Below are 21,887 nucleotides of genomic sequence, written 5' to 3' on the forward strand. Positions count from 1 at the left end.
GACCTGCAAATACACACAGCTGACAAAACCTCCAGTGGACTAACCAAGGGAAGCGTAACCCTTGTTTTCTCATGGTCTGACCTTCAGGGAGAACTGGTACATCGGGTTGATCTTGCTCAGGTCGTTGATGATGAAGTAGAGGATTGAGGCTCGTCTTGCAGTTGGGCGGTAGAGTTCCCGTGCCTCGTTGATCTTTCTCTCATTCTCCTGAGATTCCAGCACCTATGGGAGGGACACGGCGAAGCTCCATCAGCTCTGTCTGAACCGAGGTCTTTTAGCTCCTCTGATGAACACAGCGTGGAGTTCACACACTTCTGCACACCAAAACACCAGCTTCAGAAATGCTGAAGGCAGGAAGATGAAAACGCTTTCTCCTATCTTAAAAATAACGGTAGAGCTATAAACCTCAATTACCCGTGCGTCTTGTACTTGGGTCGCCAGCGTTTGAAAGCCAGCAGCGCGAGAGAAATCACTCCAGCGGCCGGGCGAGCAGGCCACCTGCGCTCACCTTGGCCTCGATCTCTGTGGCCGTCTGCTTGGTTCTCTCCAGCTTCTCCACCAACACGTTGTCCCCCAGGAAGCTGCCCTCAGCCGTGGACAGGCGGGTCAGCAGCTCGTCCTCCAGTCTCTTCAGCTCGATCTTGAAGTCGTTCTGCTGCTTGGTGAGCTCAGACTGACCCCCCCCACCCCCCACCGAAACACACAGTTTGTGAAGGCTGCTGGATTCTAGTGTTCACCGACGGACAACTACAGCCATCGCTCACCAACTGAACACAAGAAAGAAAAACTGAAGAGCTCAGCATACAATTATCACCTGTATAATTACTGTTTGTATTTTACTGGCAGCAGTAACTTCCTCAGGTAAGTTTGCAGCTGGTGTCCCAGCATTTACTCCTGCCTTCCTAAAGGCTGAAGGGGGAAAGTCATGGTACAGTTCACACACACACACACACGTTCACGCGGGTCGTGTGTGTGAATCCGCAGGTACATCAAGAGAAAGCACAAGAGAAAGGACACAGCACAAGAGAAAGGAGAATTGTTTCGGACAGATGGAGCTAGGACGGCCAGCCTCTGCTTCTACCTGGGCTGGGCTGTGCGGAGTGCCCTGGCCTACCTTGAGCCTCTCCAGGTCGGGTCTCTCTGCGCTGACCACCCCGGCCAGCAGCTGCTCCTCCAGGCCATCCCGGGTCACGGTGAAGTTGATGAGGGTGGTCTGGGCCTGCGTCTCCGGCTGAAAGTGGGGGTTGGCCAGCTTGGTGTGCAGAATGAGGCGGAACCCACTGCTGTATTCACACTCCTTGTCTCCTATTTTGATGTACCTGCGGATTCACACACACGACCCGCGTGAACGTCGCACCTCGGTCTCCTGCACACTGCCTGGACGTGACACCCGCCCCTGTCCGCTGAAGGACCTTCCCCTGGGCTCCACGTAAGCACCTAGAAGGGCCTTAGAGCTTCTTCAGGGCTCAACCCAGTATCCCCAGAAAGCAAGGCAGACACGAAAGAACAGAAACCGCCGAAGAGGGGATGGAAGAGGGCAGGTGAGGTCTGCACCACATCAGCAAGGTGACCCGGTTCGAACTTTAACGAACAGCAGGTGAACTAACAGCCCATTTGAAATAACGCAGTCCGAAACTATTTGCACAAAGTCAATACTTATGCATTTCATTTGAATTAGGGTTGCCTGAATCCTGATGATTTTATTTTTTTCTAATTACCCGGCAATTGTCAGCAGATGCCCATTTTACGGCAGTGGTGGTTACAGAATGGGTCAGGTTCAACTCTATATCTTCACAACATGGAATTAATGTACTATTGATAGAACCATTACTAGACCAAATTAAAGTCTGTGCTGATGGATTAGCCCATGGGGTTCTGTCAGACATGAAAGGAATAATTAGTATTCATTACTTCACACTCTACAACATTCCAATTATTAATGAACTTCAGCTGTTGGGCTGCACCATATCCATCACTAGCAACTTAGCAGGCTGTATTAATCACAGGAAAAAACAAGGTACTAGGTCATCTACAAGGAATAAACTTATAATCAGATTTACCAGTAGGAATTGTCAAGGTTCGGGGACTATGACTAGTACAAATGCTCAATGAATGAGTGCAGATATTTAATACGCTAACTCATGCATGTCTTTAAGGGGTGCAGCATCAGACCATAATGCTTTTCTGTTACCATGATGAATCACCTATACAAACCAGCTGCATAGGAAGTGGAAGCCATTGGATTACATCAGTTCAGGGTGAGGAAGAAAAAATAAGAGGAATTCTCAGCTTTCCACCTCCTGACAAAAATATGCACGTTATTTGCATGATGCACGACGAAAGGCACAGAACAGGCATGAAAAGGTACTCAACAGCACTACACCTGAAAACCGCTCCGCCTCGTTTGGCAGATCGGTCAGGTGACAGACAGCCAGGCAGGGTATGCTCAGTGTAAAAGTGTTTCTTGGTTTAGTGGGCTCTGTCTGTCGATGGGCTGTGGCACACGGGCTCCCAGAGGTGCCCAGGAGGCTGCTCCAGTGTCAGATGTGGCCACATGCTACAGGACACTGTGATCGCAGTGGAATGTGCCGAGCAGGAGGACCAAGCGCTAAGTGGCGAGTGCAATACTTGTGCAGCAGTGCTAGACGTTTTCTAGCATTTGTCATGATACCAAAACTGCATAAACACTTACACTTATCACATGGATCTCAATATAAAACCAATAGCCCTACCCCTGTGTTTCAACTCATGTGTTACAAATTCCTCCATAATCTCAAATCTTCCAGTCATCAAACCTTAAGTCAAGTGCCTTCGGCTCGACTGTGATCAGATGCACATTCTCCTTAGCCTAAACAGGAACGGACTCAACAATATTTAACAACTGAAAAAAAGCTTAGATTAACTCTGCCTGCAGGTCTGGGAAATTGCTCTAGCACAAATGTGATTAGAAACAAATTCCTAGACATTTTAAAAATGTTGTGTGTGACATAAAACAGTCTGAACTGAAACAAGGCAAACTTCTGCATGACCGAACCCCACAAGAGTCAAACAGGATTAAAGAATACTGTGACACCTCTAGCAGGTACAACAGTAATCTACAGAATGACAGCACGAGTCTCCAGATGCCCTTCTAATAGGGAACCAGTAAGCCAACTGCAGACAGTAAGAACAGAACCAGAAACAGGAAAGCAAACAACTTCAGGCTATTCAGTCAATCACACTTGTGTGCTAGCTAGGCGATACCAATACCAATAGTTAAACCCGTCTGCAGGTCTAAAATTAATCCTGACTTAATGATGACTCAACCTTAGTTTAGTTTATTTGTCATATGCACAAGCGCAATGAAACGCTAATTTGTATGTACGCTCCTATACCAAGACATTAAGAAAATACCATGAAACAAAAACACAGAATAGAAGCAGCAACAACAACAAGTTAAACAACATACAGTACAGCTTTAAAAAAGCAGTGAGTGACAAGACAAGCAGTGTGAGAAGAGAAAAAAAGAAAATAACACAATAACACAGTGTGAGTAGTAATGCAGGTGTAGTAAAGTACGGTAGATAAGTTTCCCGTTACACAAAACAGACAAAGGTGTACAGACAAGGAGCAGTATGCAACGCACCCTGCTGGAAACGCCCTGTTCAGGAAGGCCTAACCTGACCAGGAGGCAGGCGGACACTTACCTTCCTTTTTTAATAGTGTTTCTTCCCAGCAGGGGATCTAGAATGGGGTCCACAGTTTCCTCCAGATTTTCAATCAGGACGGTCTCACCACAGGCCAGCGCTCTCTCAAGCGTATCTAAATACCTAAAAACAATCACGATGACTGCCACAAATTCTCTCATTGACAAGAGGACCTAGTGTACTGTAACTGTGATCAACACACAAGGAAAAGGGCGAGTACGCCCCGCACTTAATAAAGATATGCAATATTTACAATATATCATTGACATATACTACTCAGGAAATATAAATATAAAGCTTGTATACAGTATATAAAGACAACCCACTATGAACAATACTAAAACATTAACCTAAAATAATAACCTAAATCTTTCAGTTGCTGGCACTTCATACTTAATGCAAATGCATGAATTATTTCTTGATTATAACTTATGGTTTTATGTTATGTTGTGCCTGACGTCTTTGTGTTACTGTTTTTATTGTTTTATTGTTTAACTGTCATGAGCACACTGAGGCAAATTCCTAACAACTAACAACTAAGTTGGTTTAACAATAAATCTTGTTGAGGCTGGACGGTGGTCAGGCTGTGGCCACTGGCACCCGCCACCCCCACACTCAGGCCCCTTCGGGGGTGAGATGTGGAAAGCAGCCATAGTATCAAAAAGGCAGATCAGATGTCAGTTAGTGGTCATTTTTTGTCTTCTATTGGACATTCCTTTTAAGCTGAAAGCTTTATGTATAAAAAGTAAATAAGACCACTACAATATATCTTTTTATAACAGCTGGGATATACATGGAAGCAATGGGACAGGAAGGGACAATGTACAATCCCCTCTGCTGTTTGACAAGCAGGACTTTCTCAAACACAAGAGCCTCTGACCGAGCGTCTCGGTGGAACAAGTGCTGGACCACTAAAGCAGAATCAACCAAGAAGACTCTCGCAAACATAAAAAGCAGTCAGCACAAGCAATGTGCACGCGGTTTTTTATCCACCTCATCACGCCACAGGTCACAGGCACGTTTGTATTTGCGATTTCTGTACTTGGGTCCTTCCAGGGATAACATGCAAACCCTTACCCTTTCTGGCCAAGACGAACGGCCTTCAGATCGGCGCCGTACTTATTCTGAACCCACTTGATCCCCTGCTGCTGGGGATCAATGAGCAGAGGCCAGCGGGCGCAGCTGGTCAGGATGGCGGCGTTCTCGGCCGACATGCGGTCACCGGGCAGCCCTTCGTTATTCCAGGCCGCCACGGTGGCGTCGTCCGTCAGCATGCCAATCGGATCTAGGCCCTCGGTCAGTGGGATGGGCACCTGAAGCGGGAAGAGAGACCCAGTTCAGCCCGGCAGGAATGAGCTGGCCCGGAGCGCGGAGGCGGGAAACCGGAGGCGTGACGGGCGGCGTGCCTTCTGGGATTTTAAGAAAGGGATCCACATCCCCAGCAGATCCTCCCGGTAGCGCCTGGTGAAGGAGCCCACGTAGGAGACGAACGCCGCCGTCAGCAGAACGTCCCCGCACAGGGTCTTCCGCTGGGCCTCAAGCTGCCCCACGGCCTGAGCCCAGCGAACGTCTTCAGCCTGCGGGACAAACACAGCAGACAGCACCCGCCACACGCGACATCTGGGCCACTTCCTGTACAGAGTCTTCCCGTAGATCAACACAAGAGCTCGGCAATGGCATGGCCAGGAGATCCAGACTTCGCCTCTGCCGTATCCAGCTGTAACTACACCCTCCTAACTTCCAGTTAAAGGCAAACCTGGGATACAGGCCATCCGGTAATGAAACAGCTAAAACTAATCAGGCACATTAGAAGTCATTCAGAAGGTAGTTGCTCGTTAAATACATTTCTTCCAATTTTTACATCATAAAGCATGAAGGAAGTTGTGCCAATGGACCCTCTGAGCAGTCGGAAGAGTATAAACTTGGACAACAAGAATTACATTGCAAAAGAGAATGAAATCATAACCATTCACATCGAGCATCGTTTCAGATATTTACTGATTATGATAAGATTCAGCCCCCTTTTCTTCTCTTAAATTTGTTTTTGTTTCTTGGCACATGCCAGACAAAGTGCTGACAGGAGTACATCTGATTAATCTCTTTCCTCCCTGACAATCTGGGAACAGCAGGACATAAACAATGAAGTATACAAACACAATCCCCTAAAATCGCATTGAAAGTTTAAGTAAAATTTCAATTAATTTCAAAGCTTCAATTTAGCATCTATTTAAGTCTTCAATAATGTTACCACAACACCTCATGACAATAAATCACCAGTGACATTAGTGTACAAGGGTTTAAGAGCCTCAACTTGTAGCATAATAAATTTCAAGACAGTTAAAAATCACTATCATTTTATCCTAATGCATTATAGATTGCCTGTAATATCATTCTGTCTGGGGTGAACCGTTTTTAATTTTTAACAGCTGCTCAGGTTTTAGAGTAAGTTAATGATTAAATATAAACTGTCTGATTTATTAGTCTGAACACCACTGCTTCCAGGTCAGTGGCATATAGACAAAATCATTTGTCTTGATATGTTTTAGAGTCATACTTTACCACTCTGTGAACAGGAACAGTCTCGAGATTTAAAATGGAACTGTGCAAAGATACCATTCTCATTTGAATCCCTGGCGAACATTTTTATATTTTAACAATGAAAAAAAATATAAATCCTTTGAAAAATGCATGACTATGTATTTTACGGTTATATTTATAATTATTTTACCTAACTTGACGTGCAATTTTATGTTCTATATCTATATCATTTTCCAAGAGTTAAGAAATCGGTGCTCATCGTTCTCTGATATCACTGCATATTATGACACAGTGCGAATGATGTCAGATAATCTAGCTAAAGTAAATGTTAAACGTCAGGTTGGCTGCTGCTCAAGAGAGCAGTTTTTCCCTACGAGACCTGGACCGAGCCCTGTCCCGCGTACCTCCAGCCCCCTGACCAGCCTGTTGGCCAGCTCGATGGTGCGGGTGGTCCTGGTCACTCCCTCCTGGCACTGCAGCTTGTCCGCTGTGGCCTTCTCAAACTGAGCTGTGAGGCGACTCAGGCTGCCATCCAAATCCTTCACAGGCAGAGAACAAGACACACGCCGCATGGGTTCGCACCACTAATTCATCTTTTCTCTACTGTTGCAACTTAATTGTTACGAAGAATGCCAGCTTAACCCTGACCGTGAGATAAAGTACACCCATTTAAAATGAATATAATCGAACAAGGATACGATGGTAGGTGGGTTTCTTGAAAACTCTGAACTGACACCTGCTTGCACTGAAAATCAAACCCGTCAACAACCTGAAACTGAAAGGCATAGGAACTGAGCATAAACCTTAACTTACAGTACCTTCTGTATCTGTATAAATCCTTAGCTTATTTGAGATTTTGCTAGAAGATGTCTGCATCACTGTTACACTGTATACGAGTCAAAGTAAGAGCTCAGTTTCTGACTGCCCTGCTTTATTGACTGGCAAAGGCAAGTGAGTCTCCTGATCCACTTAAGTCATTACCACAGTGCCAGCTCTTTAGCTAGAGTACACTCTAAAAACACGGCTATTTCATGTAGTTTCACAAAGTAAACGCAGAAGAGCTTCAAGCCTTCCACTGATACATAAGCCTTGGGTTTTTGTATTAGGTCATTTGTTAATATGAACAGTTTTGAAGACAGCTTTGACTCATCATCATTCATGGTGCGTGTATACGTCCTGTCTATCTCACGGCCAGATTGATGCTCCCCTTGCTGCTTGGCGACAGATCAGGGAAAACCCTTACCAGCAGCCTCTTCCGGATCGCTCCCAGCCTCCCTGTCGCCGTCTCCAGCTCTGTGTTCGCCACGGACAGGGCTCGTCTCTTGGGCTCCACGTCGCAGTAAACCTGTTCACAAGAGTAATTAACTCCAGGACGAACACGGCCGCGATGAAAGTTCAGACACTGCCGGCCAAGCCAAACACAGACTTGGACCCCGCGCGGAACTGGAGCGGCTTGCATCCTAAGCGACAGGCCTTGTCGTTACTTTCTTACAGAGTGCAGGTTAGAGGCGAGACTCTGCGCAGCTCGCAGGAGGCGGATCGGCCCCTCCCTCGGGCGCACGGTACCTCGTAGTACTTGACAATGTTGATGACCCAGGCGCACAGCCCGGCCGCGGCGAAGGACTTGGCGCGGACCCGCTCGGGGCGGAAGTCGGGGCTGCTCAGGTACTCCCCCTTCACCACCCTCAGGCAGCTCTCAGGGATGTGCTCCTTGTCGTAGCTCACCAAGGCCTGCAGGAAGTCGTCCACCTGGGGGGGGGGCGGCGGACACGGGCGTGACGTTCCGCGAAGGAGCCGCGAACGCACCCGAAACAAGAGAGGCCACACACACGGTAACGGAAGGATCAAAAGCACACAGCGTCTGCCTGTGGCCTTATACGCAGATGGGCGAGACGCGTTGTAAGTATAGAGTGAAACTTGGAGTCTGTGGAAGCGGTCCCACCTCCCAACATTATAAAAATGGAAAGAGCCAATTAGCATTCATTCCCATTCCCATGATTCACTGGCACTAACGAGCGTTCCTATCGAAAGGACCCCTGCAGCAGCGAGACGGCGGTGCGCGAGCGGGCTGCAGAGACTCGGCCCCGCCAGCCTACCTTCCCCATGAAGGCCTTGGCGGCCCTCCAGCCGCGGTCCTTGGGCACGCGGCCGCGGGGCGCCAGCAGCACCATCACGGCGGCCGCCACGTCGGTCACGGCCGCCGGCGGGTTGGGGAACGTCTTGAGCTCCGTCAGGTTCACCTGCAACGACACGAGCCGCGGCGCGCGGGTTCAGCCCCGCGGCCCAAAGGAACGAACCCCGCAGGACTGTGGGCTGGCCAGGCTGAGCCGGAAGCAAGCAATGCTTAATACAGAGTGGCACCTGGTCCCAACACCTGTGCTAATCTCCCTGCTTATGACACTGTACATCATCTAACCGCCTGTGGCCTTTTTAGGCTTCTCCTGACAGCAGCGGCTGAGTGGTCTTCTCTGAGCAGAAAGAACAGAAAACACAACAAAATACTCACTACACGGGAATCTGGAGCCAGCTCGTCATTCCTTCCTGTACATGAGCACAAACCTCCACATGAATGTCTTTTGTGTGCTGTACTAGTCTCACTCACGGCTCCCATGGGACGACACCAGTCGCTTGAGCATCACCTTGTTCAGGGTGTTCAGTGCTGAGGTGGCCGCCACCAGGGCGGGCTCAGCTTTCGCCAGGTCCGTCTCGCAGTCTTTCTGCCTCGCGGAGACCTCAGCCTGGATCGCAGCCACCTGCAACCAGGAGAGTCAGAAACGACAATCACTGCGTGTTTAAGAGCAGAGCTACCACCCTGTGGCCTGAACTGGGCCTGAGATGTCAGAGGCTCCGCAGGGCTGAGTTTACTCAGTACAGAGATGCAAGAGCTCTAAGAAATCCACGGTGCTGCTTTGAGTGGTATTGGTAGACCAGTAGGTGGTGCTATTCTCTCTGGACTAGCAGTGGTCTGTATGAAATGTTCTGTATGGTGACCCTAAGGATATGCCTAAAATTATGATGTATGAAGATAATGTATGTATGATGTATGGTGACATTGTCCTGAAGGAGGTGCCATTCTTTGGACAAGACATTAAACTGAGGTCCTGGCTACTTATGGTCATTAAAGATCCCACAGAGTAGGGGTATTGTCCATGATGTCCTGGATAAATGCCACCCTGGAAATGAACAATCTGGCCTCCCTAAAGTTTCCCCTTGATTCAGGTGGTGAAGCAGTGCTGCAACATGTCCACCAGGTGGCGATGCACTTCAGTGGAGGATGAAGTGTATGTCCCCTCATATACATGAAGTGCTTTGGGGTCATTTTGGAATGGAAAGAGATCCACTAATTTAATCAATGCGCATTTGTTGTTTGTACACCTCACATCGGCAGGTGGATGTGTGGTATATTTTAGACTTTTAACAGCATCCAGCACCTCTAACAAATGTATGCGAAACAACACCATCTCCTTTCCATTTGACAGCTTACATTTTTGTACGGTCTTTAACTCGCTCAAGGGGAAAATACAGCTTTCTCTAACTCTCTATGAAAAGCTTTTACCATAATACACGTCACTTAGTTGTAAATAGAAGCCTGTTGATATAGGAGAGAGCACATTTCACTGAATTTATCTCAGCATGATAGACATACTATACATATTAAGAAATACCAATATCATGTTAATAGTCCATTAACTTGATACTCTGAGAAGTCTCTTTTTAAAAAACTCAGGACCCTTTCCTTCTCGTTGGGATTCTTACCCTCTGCTCTTCTGCATCTGCTATGCGTCTCTCTCGGCTCACTTTCTCAGTCTGACGCCCTATCTTACTAATCAAAGCTTCCGCATCTTGGTTCTTCAGATTTAACTCAACCTCCTGAGAAGCAAGTTTGGCCTTCAGGTCCTCCACCTGCGATAAAGAGTTAGAGTCACCTGACCGGTAGAACAGATACACCTCTGAGCAAGACCTTCGTTTCCAGCTGGTCAGCAGAACGGACTGACAGTCCTGAAGAGAGTGGTCAGCGGTCCATTCCTTGCTGTCCCCAGTAGGGGTCAACAAACAGTGCAGGAGGAGTGAATTAAAACAGTCGCACAGAGCATTAATATCGGAGTGACCCAATGACAAATGTGCTCAATTGTGTGAATTGAGGGAGAGTGACCCAGGTCGAAGGTGACCCTGCACATTCAATAGAACAATAATCAAGGCAAAGGTCATGTCAGGCGGTGCTTAATTGTGGCCGTGCTGCTGTCAATATATTCAGGCTGCCAGCAACTACTGGAAAACAGGAATGAGTAGGAAAATCTATTAATAAAATGAATGAAAGTTCCCTAAAACCCGCTTTAGTTTTGACACTTCTGTCTTTTGAATATATACCTACTGTGGCAAATATGCAAATGAACTTGCTATGAAAGCTTCATATTTTCAGAAAAAAAAACACAAGCTAAATAGACTTTTTAATTGTGGTGCTCATACATTCAGTTAAGGACACCAAGAGCTTTTTCTTCTTGTTAGGACTTGCAGGAGAGGTGTGGCCTGATCTCGACTCCTGAACTACCACTAAGATACTAAGATACCGTTAAGATACTAAGACATGAGTGTCCAAAACAGCAAAAGAGCTCTAATTGTTTCTCATAACCAGCATAGTTCTTCTATAGTTCCATATCTGAAGAATGCATCTATTTAAAATGTTACCAATCACCTCTTGCTCATCAGCGCTGAAACCCAGGCGCACTTTTTAAAAGAAACCTGGCATTTCCTACTTATTAATCCCAAATATGACTGCATAAACAGGAGTCTCAATCCGTCCTATTGATTAGTCTTGATATAATAAACTGTTATACAATTACCAGCCAGGAGGCAGTACAAAGTACTGTGCAAACAGTGAGCTCATACCAAAGCTCCTTAAAGAAGGGCCAAATGATTTCCAGCTGGGATATATACCTGGGACGCGGTTGTCTTTAATTTCTGGATGCCGTTGACAAGACGCTCCATTTTTTGAGAAAGTTCCTGCTGTTTCTTCTGCAGCAGGTTCCTGAAGAGGCTGATTTGCTCCAGAAAGCTCTTGGGGGTGGTGTAGTTGTACCTCTTCTCATTCCGCCAGTATTTTTCACTCATCTCGTTGACACTGGTGTGAACATGGGCCATGAAGAGACTAATGGAATCCTGGATGTGAGGCTGTAAAAGCAGGAGCCCAGCAGAGAGGCAGGATTAAGTGGAGTTTAACACTGGGAGCTGATGGGCCTTGAAATATTATCTTCATAAATTCTGATTTCATCTACAACTTTTGCCATTTTATTCGGATAGCTTTGACTTACTCAATCTGAGATTTAGGCACTGCAACTAGAAATGATTATACTTTAAAGCCACTGTGAAAATAATGTATTTTAGCCATGACATGCAGATTGCCAAGCTGGGGAGCTGTTTACATTATCCTCTGTGTCCTCCAACTTTTTAAACTTTCCAAACAGAAGCTCCTGGCATGCTAATGATTATTTATTGCGTGATGTTTAAGCGGAAGCATGTTTAATTAATCAGGAGTTGTTAGGGATCAATTGATAATACAAAAAACAACAACAAATGAACTACCGAAATGGGTATCAAAACCTGGACATAATTTACGAAACACGCAACAACAAAAAAAAAAGAATCAGGAAATCATTACTAATTAAGCATCGACACAATAGTTCACGAAAGTGCCGGCTTATTTGCCAGCAGCACAAGTACAGACTCTGCATCGACTTCTGCTTGAATCTCCAATTATTAATAATGTGTTTAAATTTCAGAATTAAATTCAGCAACGCGGAGGGGATCCATACATCGATTTGTTTTCACATATGAGCCAAATTAAAATGAACTTTATCTGAAACACTGACAAAGCATCTCATTATCTCCTTCAAGCGGCCCTCGCCGCTCCCCTCCGTGCTGCAGGGAGTGGTGACGGAGCACCGCTGATACGTCAGTGCCTTTATTGCCAGCTCCAGCCATTTGGGCCCTTGTGCTCCTGCATTGTGAAAAGGCTGAAAGTGGCCTGAAAAGGCACATCTCAGAGAGATAAAATAACTATTGTCACTGGGCACAGCATGGAAGAGGCACACTCCACCAGAGAGCAGCTGTCTGTAATTCACAGGGCTTTCAAGCAGTGCTGGAAGCCTTTGATGAGTGGGCTCCCCTTCCCTGGCAATTTGTCACTTCTCTTATGAGAAGGTCAACAGTGACAGCACTTCCTGACTTTAACAGCTGTGGCTTTTACAGGGTCAGCCTGCGATTACTAATTACAGTAATTTCATTAGCATAATTGATTTCTGCTCGAGACCGATCTGCTGCTGTGGAGAAATGAAATGACAACATGGGTTATTTTGCTATTTGTGTACCTAATTACACATTTGTCTCATCATAACGCAGAACTAATTATGAGGAATCTATCGAAAGTTAAAGCGACTAATTCAAACGAATGTTAATTAAAAGTCGAGATGAAGGCAGGGATATTTCTTTTCAGATGGAGCTCCTGCGACAAAAAAAAAAAAAAAAAAAGATTTTCTTTCCAGTACGTACAAAATCTCAAATGGTTCTGTCTTACGAGGCTCTACGGGGAAGGAGATCACCTTGCTGCTGCACGACTGCATTCCTTTGCAGAAATTGCTCTTGTGGGATGAAATAAAGCCAAGTACACCGAGAGAGCATTTTTTCAGAGCATGTTTAGCGAAGTCAAAGCTATGTAGTTTGGGGGTCCTGTAACTGTTTTCCTACAGCATTACAGTATATTTTCAGGGTCCTAAGGTCAGCCCCAGGGAGATGATCTCCTTGTTGATGGGTGTTGAGTGAGATGGGTGAGGCGGGTTTCTGTTATAACATCTTATGTGTGTTGGGAAAAAAAAGAAATAAAATGTCACATAAAAAACATTTTAAGCCCCTGCTTTACTACGCGAGACGTGCTTTTGCATTTAGTGCGTTGTTGCATTCACCGTTTAAAACAAATATATTTATCAGCACCTCATGAAGCCATGATCCCCGTGTGAATGCTAAACCACTGACCGCTGACCGCTGACCGCCGGGGACAACAGTAAATCTGCAGAACTAAATGCTGCAATGCATCTGTAATTCCTGCAGATAGCTCCAAACACAAACTCTATTTCATCTCAGCAAGACAGAGGGCCGTTTTCTTTCCATTGGAAATGCATGTGGTGAACCCTGGAGTCCAGGGATCCATACCACAGCCCTGACCCGACCAAACCGGGACCGACGAACCCGCTCTGTAAGCTGCAGTGGGCCTGAGGCCCTGCCGTTCGGACCTGCGCTGCTGCGAGTGATACAGACCTCGACCCCCTGGACCCCCTCCAGTAAGCGCCTGCTGACGGACTGCAGCGCCTCCTGTGGCCACTCGTGGAACCAGTCGACGGCTGTGCAGCTCACGATGGCGGGAAACCTACGGGCCCTGACTCGCAGAGTGCTGCCCACGGGGGAGAAGCACAGCGCCACCTGGTGGTCGGGGAAATGGAAACAGGGCTCAGGCAGGCCTACCGTTAGCAACCAGAGCACAGAGCGAGTCGGGTGTTCAGCTGCATAAAGCTGAAATTAATCACAGCGAGGACAAGGCACCACCTTACAAGCTTTTGGAAAGTTTTTTTTCTTTTTCTTTTTTTGACTCAAGTCTGTTAGGAAAGCCTAAGAATCACAGTGTCTTTGAAAGCTGCCCCACGTTGTAACCAATAAATGGCACACAGAAAAGGTTACCAGCAGGAGGCCGTTCAGCTTGTCTAACTTGTTCAGTTTTCAACAGCTGACTGATCTGAGGATCTCACCCGTAGCCATGTCCTAAACGAAGCCAGCGTATCAGCTCCAGCAACACGGCAGGGCAGCCTGCTCCTCGGGCACCCCTTCCAGTAAGAGAGGGTCTCTGGTCCGGGGTTTGAAATGCACTTCCTTTTTGTTTCCACTGGTGTCCTGTTGTGTGTGTTTCAGGGCATCCAGCGGGCTGACATGTTAAGGAGGATTCCGAAACACCTGGATCAGGTCACCTCCTCGTCTTCTAATGTGTCGATCACTTCTGTCCAGGTGTATCCACTACGCTTTACAAGTTCCACGCGGTTGATTGTGTGTATGCCATGGATACATTCTGCTCAGGCATAACACTCTATTTTGTTACTCAGACGTATCAAATAGTTACTCCCTGCTGGATCGGTAAACCAAAAGGGACGATCTTCTATTCTCTCTAGCAGCTCCACTCTCTTCTGAATCTAGGGTTAGGGGGAGGGAGCCGACGAAGGCTAACAGAAACTACGATTTTGCGGATGTCTTGTCCCAGCTCTCTGCTCAGGGAGAGGAAGAGCATGAGGAGTAACCGACAGGGAATCTTTGCCTTGTGGATGAATTCTCCCTAGGAAACCCACCGAGGCTGCACCTCCTTGATTTATTTAAAACACCGAAAACCTGCCGACGGCTCACTCAGCCCAGAGATTCCAGCTGGACTAAGATACATGACCTCCTTCTCAGTTTTCCATATTTGTTCATGGCTTTACTAAATGCACTGCGGTCTGCTCCTGGTTTAAAGTGTAAAATAAGTAAATCTTGGAAATGAGATTACTGTCACTTAAGAAATGTTTGTAACAGTCAGTGAGAAGAAAGCCAGTTCATTATTACTGTCTGTTCATACCCTTTTAGTTCTAGTTCATTTATTTTTTCATTATTCATTTTGAAATTGTTTGGATTTGACTGAACTATTCCCTCTACACTTATAGTGCTTACCACATTCCCACAGTTCCTTTGATAGGAGTTTATTCTCTATCACCACATTTACCAGGCTTTTATTTCAGTGTCATCTGACACATTGTTATCAGAGTGATAATGACATTTTGGCTGGAACGTTAATATTAAGCTTTCGATTCTGTTTTCGCAATGATCTTTTTTCTAATTCAATGACTAAGTTCCTAGAGACAAAATACATTTTACTCGCTGAGAGGTTAGAAACATACTGTACGTGGCTGCACTTTACTTCCAAAAGGGGGCGCAAGATCCTAATAAGTCAAGAGTTTTGTCTTGAGAATATTTGTATTGTGTAGTTTATGTAAAGTGCCTTAAGAATGCTCTGTACTCTAAGGCTCTATATAAGAATACAACTGACTGAACGAAAGGACATGGCCATTCCCTCTCACTGTAGTTATTTCAGGCTCTCTCCTTGTTAGGAGAACAGCAGCAGCATCCGGACAGAAGCTGAATTAAGAGTTTAGGAGCAGGTCTTTAATTGTGTTCGAATACTAGAGGATTTACAAACATCTTTATTTTCGAGGAAGTAATTAAAAATTCATCAAGATGAAATTGAATGGGCTCCTCCGAGTTTAAATTCACTGCTTAGCCTTCTACAGGTTTTACAGCATCTCACCATACTTATCTGATCAATAACTCCAAAGCCAAAACCACAATTTATTCAGATCATTTCCATGGAGTCAGTGTAAAAAGCCCTACTGAACGGTGTTCATGTGTCTCACCTTCAGCTGCTGTCTGACTCGATCTATGAAGAACTTCCAGCAGCTCTCCCTGCTGTCCGGCAAGCCGAGTCCCCTGACCTCACTCCTGATTCCTGACACGATTCCATCCTCCTCTTCGTCGCTGAACAGCTCTGGGATTTCACCTGCAGCAGGTGTTCAAAGACAAAGCCGTTTTTCAAGCCTCAGAGAAGCAGTTTCAGTCGTTTGTCCTATCTTATATCCTGATATTCTCATTACTCCTGAGTCTAAAAGAGTGTGCATCTATATACTGGCAATATATGTAAAATAATAAGATGCAATATAGCAGAGGCCCTTGTCACTGAAAAAGATAGACTGATACCTCTTCTGGGGTAGTTGAGGAGTAATTGATGACTCATTTGTCTTTACTAATAGCAAAGGCATTGCGGAGAGTAACCAGTCTAAATATGCAGATGACATGGTTCTTGTGGGACTCTGTTTAAAAGACCAACCTTTAAACAGATGTGGTTTTATGTAACTTGCTTGTGTGTTTTGTACTTCTATGGGAGAATCCAAAGACAAATTTCCACAGAAGTGGACAGTAACGTATCTATCTGTCTGAGAGACAGGATGCCAGTAGTGGACAGCACACAGCTGTCAGTGGAGGCAGCATGGGAATGTCAGAGCAGCTCTTACCTGTGGCCAGCAAGTCGTTAATGAGCACAAGGAAGCTGTCGCTGGGCACCTGCGCGTCTGTCAGTAGGAACATAGTGGGCATGTTCTTGGCACCCGTCTTGATGTACAAATTGGCCAGGTCCACCTGATGAGACACCAGTGAATCCTTCAAGGCTTGTTAGCGAGCTAGCGAAGGAACACGCAAGAATTATCTACCAATTGTTCCAATCAGCAAGCGTCGCGATTAGGCCTGCTGAAGATCTATTACTATGAGCCACCACCATGCTCCAGATGAGCAGCTGAGTGTCCGAGTGCGCAGAATTCTAAAAACTAAAATACCGAGGCTCTGTACTGAAACACTGAAGAATATACTTTGGGTTTACAGATTTTAATATCTGCTCGATGCCTTGAGCAGCAGGAGAAAAGGGCAGAAATGCCAAGTGCAACACTGCATTGGGATTTAACTGGGGCTAAACCTTACATCTTGAAATCCCAATGCACTATTGTACTAGAGAGCACATTCCAATGCACATTCCCAAACACTTAAACACGCAGGAATACTTTTTAATGTAATAAGAATATTTTTAAGTCAGACCATAAGAATGGTCTCAAAGAAAAGAACTGCTTTTTGGCATATTCTAGATTTATTGTCTGCAAGTTGCTAATTGATCTGAGGATCTCTTCCAGACATTTCTTGAACGGAGCCACAGTTTGAGTTTGAACAACCTTGCTGGGTTCCAGAGCCCCAGACTGGCTCCTTGTCTCAGTTTGAAATGCTCTTCATTTCCACTTCACTCTTATCGTGTTTGTCTCACTGTTCACTCTGCAGAAGTCCCTCGGGTTGACTTTGTCAATCATTGTCTTTGAGGATTTTTAATACTTGAATAGTCTAGTCGAGTCTTCCGTGTCCAAATAAAAGATTCTGTTCTTTTCACCCACTCTGTGACCGGCACGTAGAAGGATGCTTCAGCCTGTCAGTACTGGACATTTCCTTGAGCACAGAGATGCAGCTGGCTGCTCTACTCTAGACTGACACCAATATCTGTTCTACAATACTGTGACCAAATAACACACAATATTCTTGTGAGGACTTACTAGTTCATTGTAAAATTTTAATATAACCTCTCTTAATTTACATTCTATGCTTTTAACCACATATTCATGTTATTATCGTTTGTTTGCTAATTTTATTGCTTGCCTAGTAGATGTAGATGATGCATTAACAAACACCTTAGTCTCTCCCACCAGCAATGCTTGGTCACAAGCTGAGTGGTTCCCGTATTTACAGTTCCTGCTATGTAACTCTATTCTTTTGTACCACTCTGAAATCAGCACTCCTCAGCACTCTTTCCTGTAGTTCTTGGCATTTCTGCCTTTTTCTGCACTTGATGGAAAGAACAGAACACGTCAGACCAAGCAGATATTGAAATACATTTTCTGCAGGTCTTTAATGAGACCTGACAATTATTCTACCCACCCACAGTAATAGAGTAAACTGGACTGAATAAGATCTATATCGTGTGAAAAGCCAAGAAGCTATTGATTTGTAGAACACTGTCTAAAAGGAACCCTGATCCATATTAATTAACTACGAAGGTGTGAACATGTTTTATCCCATTTAGGACCAAAACACCCGACAGACTTCAGCCACACACGCCTGTCCCCTGATCCCATTTAACTGCCGCCAATTAAAACCCGGAATGGGGCCACACTTGTAAGGAAGTGCCCCGTGCCCTTCCCGGGGGAGCGAGCGTTCCCGGCGAGCCGCGGCGCCCGTTACCCGCAGGTCCTGGATGCCGTAGCCCCTGCGGAGAGAGACCTGGAAGACGTCCAGGGCGCTGATGTGGGCGGCCAGCCTGGACAGACTCTGCTTCCCACTGCCGCCCACCCCCACCAGCAGCGCGTACCCCCGGCAGGCCTGCAGGATGCGGCTGATTCGGCAGCTGGAGAGAGAGGGTTTGCGTCAGCGGGGGGTCAGCGGGGTCAGCAGGGGGTCAGCGGGGGGTCAGCTACCACTGCTGGGAAGCACTGGGCTGGTGCCCGTAGCCGCGGCAGTATTATCACACCCGTCTCAACTTCCTTCCACACGACTAAAAGGGTGCCACTTCTCTTCTTAATGAACATTTCCTACAACATGCCGCAGGTTCTGTACACTTGCAGCGCTAACAGCTAAGGTCATTCTGAAAGCACGCCGAACGTCTGTGCATAGAGTTACTAAATCCTTTGATGTGACACAACTTCAGAACACAATTCTAAAAAGGGGTCTGTGAAGACAAATCGATAAAATCTCATGAAGTTAAAAGAAGAGTTCCGGTATCAGTCGTTTGCCTACTGAAGTCAAGCCTCAACTTGTTCAACGTCTTTTTTTAAATGCCTCCCACGTTCCAGAGGCTTTGACCCAGCACGGGCCACACTGTTACACAGCTCGGTGCCATGGCTCAGAGATAAGTCAAATACACCTACACATGCTGCATCGCATCTTCAAACAACACAAGGTTCATTGCTGCGTTGAGCTCGTTGTAGCTCTCCAGAGTCTCCACCAGCACTTTCTTCAGCGTCTCCCAGTCTCTGACTGGCATATAGCGGGATTCTCCAACTCCGTTGGCAAAGTGGCAATAAATCAGAGGCCTCTGCCGTAGGATATGATCCTCCACGCCCTTCCAAACAAAGAAACACTCATTTTAGAAACTCTTCGTCCTAGGAGGCTAAGTCATTCAGCCCCGCTGGCTACAAAGCAGTAAATCACAGGGCGCCAGTGTTTAGTGTGGTCTGCCTTTCTGTACCTTCTGAACCAAAAAAAACCAAAACAAAACAAAACAGCATATTGAGTTCAAACAGAATAATATGCCAAGCCCTTTCCTGCCTGCAGGCCTGCGATAAATCACAAGGCAAGGGGCTATGACTTTGACGTTACTGACTATCTGATAACAATAGAAGTTATATTTCTTCTTAAAAAAAAGCTTTTGGAAAAGGTAAAATCGTGCTTATTAAAGACTTACTGTACATACAGTACCTGCTTATTCTGCAAAAGTGGGAACATAAAAGACAGCTTTCAGCGTCTTCTTAGTGAGGATTGTTACTGAACAGGAGAAATGTCAGTACGCTTGTATTGATGGATTATGTCAACACTACAGAGAAAGACTTCACCTGCATCCAAAGACTTCAGTACGACTGAATATACAGGAAGCTGGAGGGGATGGGAATTCTTACCTCAAAGTGTTTGTGTGCGGCGTCCAAAAGTAACTTGTTGAAGAGCTCGCAGTCCTTGGTCTCCACCAGCTTGTCAGAGTACACTCGAGATGCTTCGTGCATCCAGAGCCGCACCAGATCGCTGCTCTGTTTCAGACAGTCAGCCGAGGAGAACAAAATGCCCTGCAAGGCAAACTCTCCGTGAAGGTCACGACAACACCTGCCTCTGCAAACAGATCGGACTGTTTTTTACTGCCTGCGACGGTTCCTGCAGTGCAGTATACAGTCCACAGTAAATCTGACACAGGAATACTGAATACTGTCCAAGTGTAAGAGATTTTCTTTGCTGCTTCGACACTCCAATTTTGTTGTGTTCTGCAAGCTTCACTAGTTTGACCACCATACCAGAGCCTAGATGTAATTAGAATAATCGATCTAGAAATTAGGAGAAGTGTTCCAGGTCAGATCCCTGAGGTACACCACTAATTACATCGCCACAACGATGTACAGCAACAACAACAACAACAACAACAACAATAATAATATAATAATAATGATAGAGCTCCCCTAATAAGTGCCAGTAATGTACTGCTGTTTCTGCTGTTGCACTGATGCAATGCAAACAGAATGGTGGGACTATGTTCCATGAATGCAAGCAACCTTGCGAGAAGCTGCACCTGGAAAACGCTGGAGAGGTCCCGGAGGTTGAAGGTGTAGTGGAACTTGACGGCTGTGGGCAGGAAGTTCTGCACCATCCGGAGGTGCAGCCAGATGGCGGCCTGCACCACTGCAGGGCCCGTCCTGACGACCGCGGGGCCGAGCACCAGCCGCCGCAGGTGGGAGCCCAGGATCTGGGAGTAGATGGTGTCCAGAGCCTCCGCACACGGGAAATTGACAGCAAACACTGCAAAATGTCTCTGTGAGGAAACGGCACAGCACCTTTTACTCCAGAACGAGTCCCACAGATGTGTCCTCCACCCTCTCCCCACCACAAGTACCTGCAGTCTTGAATTCACAGTGAAACTCCCAGCTGTGGGATTCATGCAGGCCACATACTGACAGTTGTGAACTTCTTTAAGAGTTAGTTTCTGTCTGTCGTACCTAGAGGTGGGGGGAGGAAAAAAGATTATTAAGCAGATTATTATTAGTAGTATAAAAATAACACTATTCATTCTGGTAAAAGTGAAACTTTTCCCATAGAGTTTAGGTGGCAGATGTGTTTGAACCTCATAAGACGTCCAAGCACTGCACAGCCAATGTGCTCCATGTGCTGCAGATACAGTCCTGCATCCTGAACGACACTGCACTGCTGACAGAGGAAGGAACTGCCAGGAATTACTGCCATCTCGTCACTGCAGGCTAAAAAAATTGGAGAGCAATCTAATCTCCAATTAGTGTTCCACACTTTCAGATGCCTGTGTTTTGATAAACGTCTTCTGATGCACAGCGGCTCCCACAGGAAAGCAGGCTCACCAGTGCTTGTAATCCAGGTGCTGTCTGATGAGAGTGTGGGGCTGCACTGTGCCATAGGTGTCCACTGCCGGCATGTTGAGGTCATCAATAAAATAGATCAGCCTCTTGTTTCCTGGAGGGCCGTAGTTTCGGCCAGCTTTCTTCTCCAAGGGCTTCTCCAGGACCCCTGAGACAACGAAACACGAAGCTAGCCCGATCTCAATTCTGTTGTCTTAAAAAAACAGGTTTTCCATGCCTCCCTGCTCCCAGTCTTACTCTGCAGCATGGCGGACGTGGTGTAGTAGTTCAAGGGCACTTTGGAGACCATGTGATCATCGGAGAGTGCTGACAGGGTGTCTCCGACCAGCACGGTCTTCCCCACCCCGCCGTTTCCCACCAGCATCACAGGCTTGCCCCTCCGCAGGAGCAGGTTGACAAAGTACTTGAGCCGCACGGTCTCAGGGGTGTGCACCAGCAGCGCCTGGAACGAGACGCACAGGCCGTACAGGAGAGAGAGAGAGGAGTGAGCACAGGCCGTACAGGAGAGAGAGGAGTAAGCACAGGCCGTACAGGAGAGAGAGGAGAGAGCACAGGCCGTACAGGACAGAGAGGAGAGAGCACAGGCCGTACAGGAGAGAGAGAGAGGAGTGAGCACAGGCCGTAAAGGAGAGAGAGCAGAGCATAGGGCATACAGGAGAGAGAGAGGAGTGTGCACAGGCCGTACAGGAGAGAGAGCAGAGCACAGGCCGTACAGGAGAGAGGAAAGTACAGCACTACAATTAGCTAAAACAAGAGTTAAAGCAGTCAACTCGAAGGGCCACAGTGGGTTAAGATTAGAATTAGGTTTCTGCATTATCCTGTTCCGGAGATGATACAAGATTCCAGGAGTAAAACCTAAAATTACAGGCTCTAT

General features: G+C 46.4%; 1 protein-coding gene across 1 annotated transcript in view; it reads right to left on the reverse strand.

The window, feature by feature from the left end:
* Window positions 1-21,887, reverse strand: part of si:dkey-233k19.3 (dynein axonemal heavy chain 11) — a 75,983-nt gene that overhangs the window by 15,562 nt on the left and 38,534 nt on the right. Inside the window, exons 46-68 of the mRNA XM_069194733.1 lie at window positions 21,251-21,455; window positions 20,996-21,161; window positions 20,521-20,623; window positions 20,200-20,439; window positions 19,544-19,705; window positions 18,797-18,990; window positions 18,114-18,276; window positions 16,355-16,478; window positions 15,701-15,843; window positions 13,533-13,694; window positions 11,160-11,393; window positions 9,981-10,127; window positions 8,864-8,977; window positions 8,321-8,464; window positions 7,791-7,973; window positions 7,468-7,569; window positions 6,629-6,763; window positions 5,093-5,263; window positions 4,764-4,999; window positions 3,687-3,809; window positions 1,115-1,319; window positions 509-673; window positions 82-222 (exon numbers count right to left, since the gene is read on the reverse strand). Coding sequence (XP_069050834.1) covers window positions 82-222; window positions 509-673; window positions 1,115-1,319; window positions 3,687-3,809; window positions 4,764-4,999; window positions 5,093-5,263; window positions 6,629-6,763; window positions 7,468-7,569; window positions 7,791-7,973; window positions 8,321-8,464; window positions 8,864-8,977; window positions 9,981-10,127; window positions 11,160-11,393; window positions 13,533-13,694; window positions 15,701-15,843; window positions 16,355-16,478; window positions 18,114-18,276; window positions 18,797-18,990; window positions 19,544-19,705; window positions 20,200-20,439; window positions 20,521-20,623; window positions 20,996-21,161; window positions 21,251-21,455 — 3,762 coding nt within the window. The remainder of the gene's footprint in view (window positions 1-81; window positions 223-508; window positions 674-1,114; window positions 1,320-3,686; window positions 3,810-4,763; window positions 5,000-5,092; window positions 5,264-6,628; window positions 6,764-7,467; window positions 7,570-7,790; window positions 7,974-8,320; window positions 8,465-8,863; window positions 8,978-9,980; window positions 10,128-11,159; window positions 11,394-13,532; window positions 13,695-15,700; window positions 15,844-16,354; window positions 16,479-18,113; window positions 18,277-18,796; window positions 18,991-19,543; window positions 19,706-20,199; window positions 20,440-20,520; window positions 20,624-20,995; window positions 21,162-21,250; window positions 21,456-21,887) is intronic.

The sequence above is a fragment of the Lepisosteus oculatus genome, chromosome 10 (assembly GCF_040954835.1).
Source record: "Lepisosteus oculatus isolate fLepOcu1 chromosome 10, fLepOcu1.hap2, whole genome shotgun sequence".
NCBI lineage: Eukaryota > Metazoa > Chordata > Actinopteri > Semionotiformes > Lepisosteidae > Lepisosteus > Lepisosteus oculatus.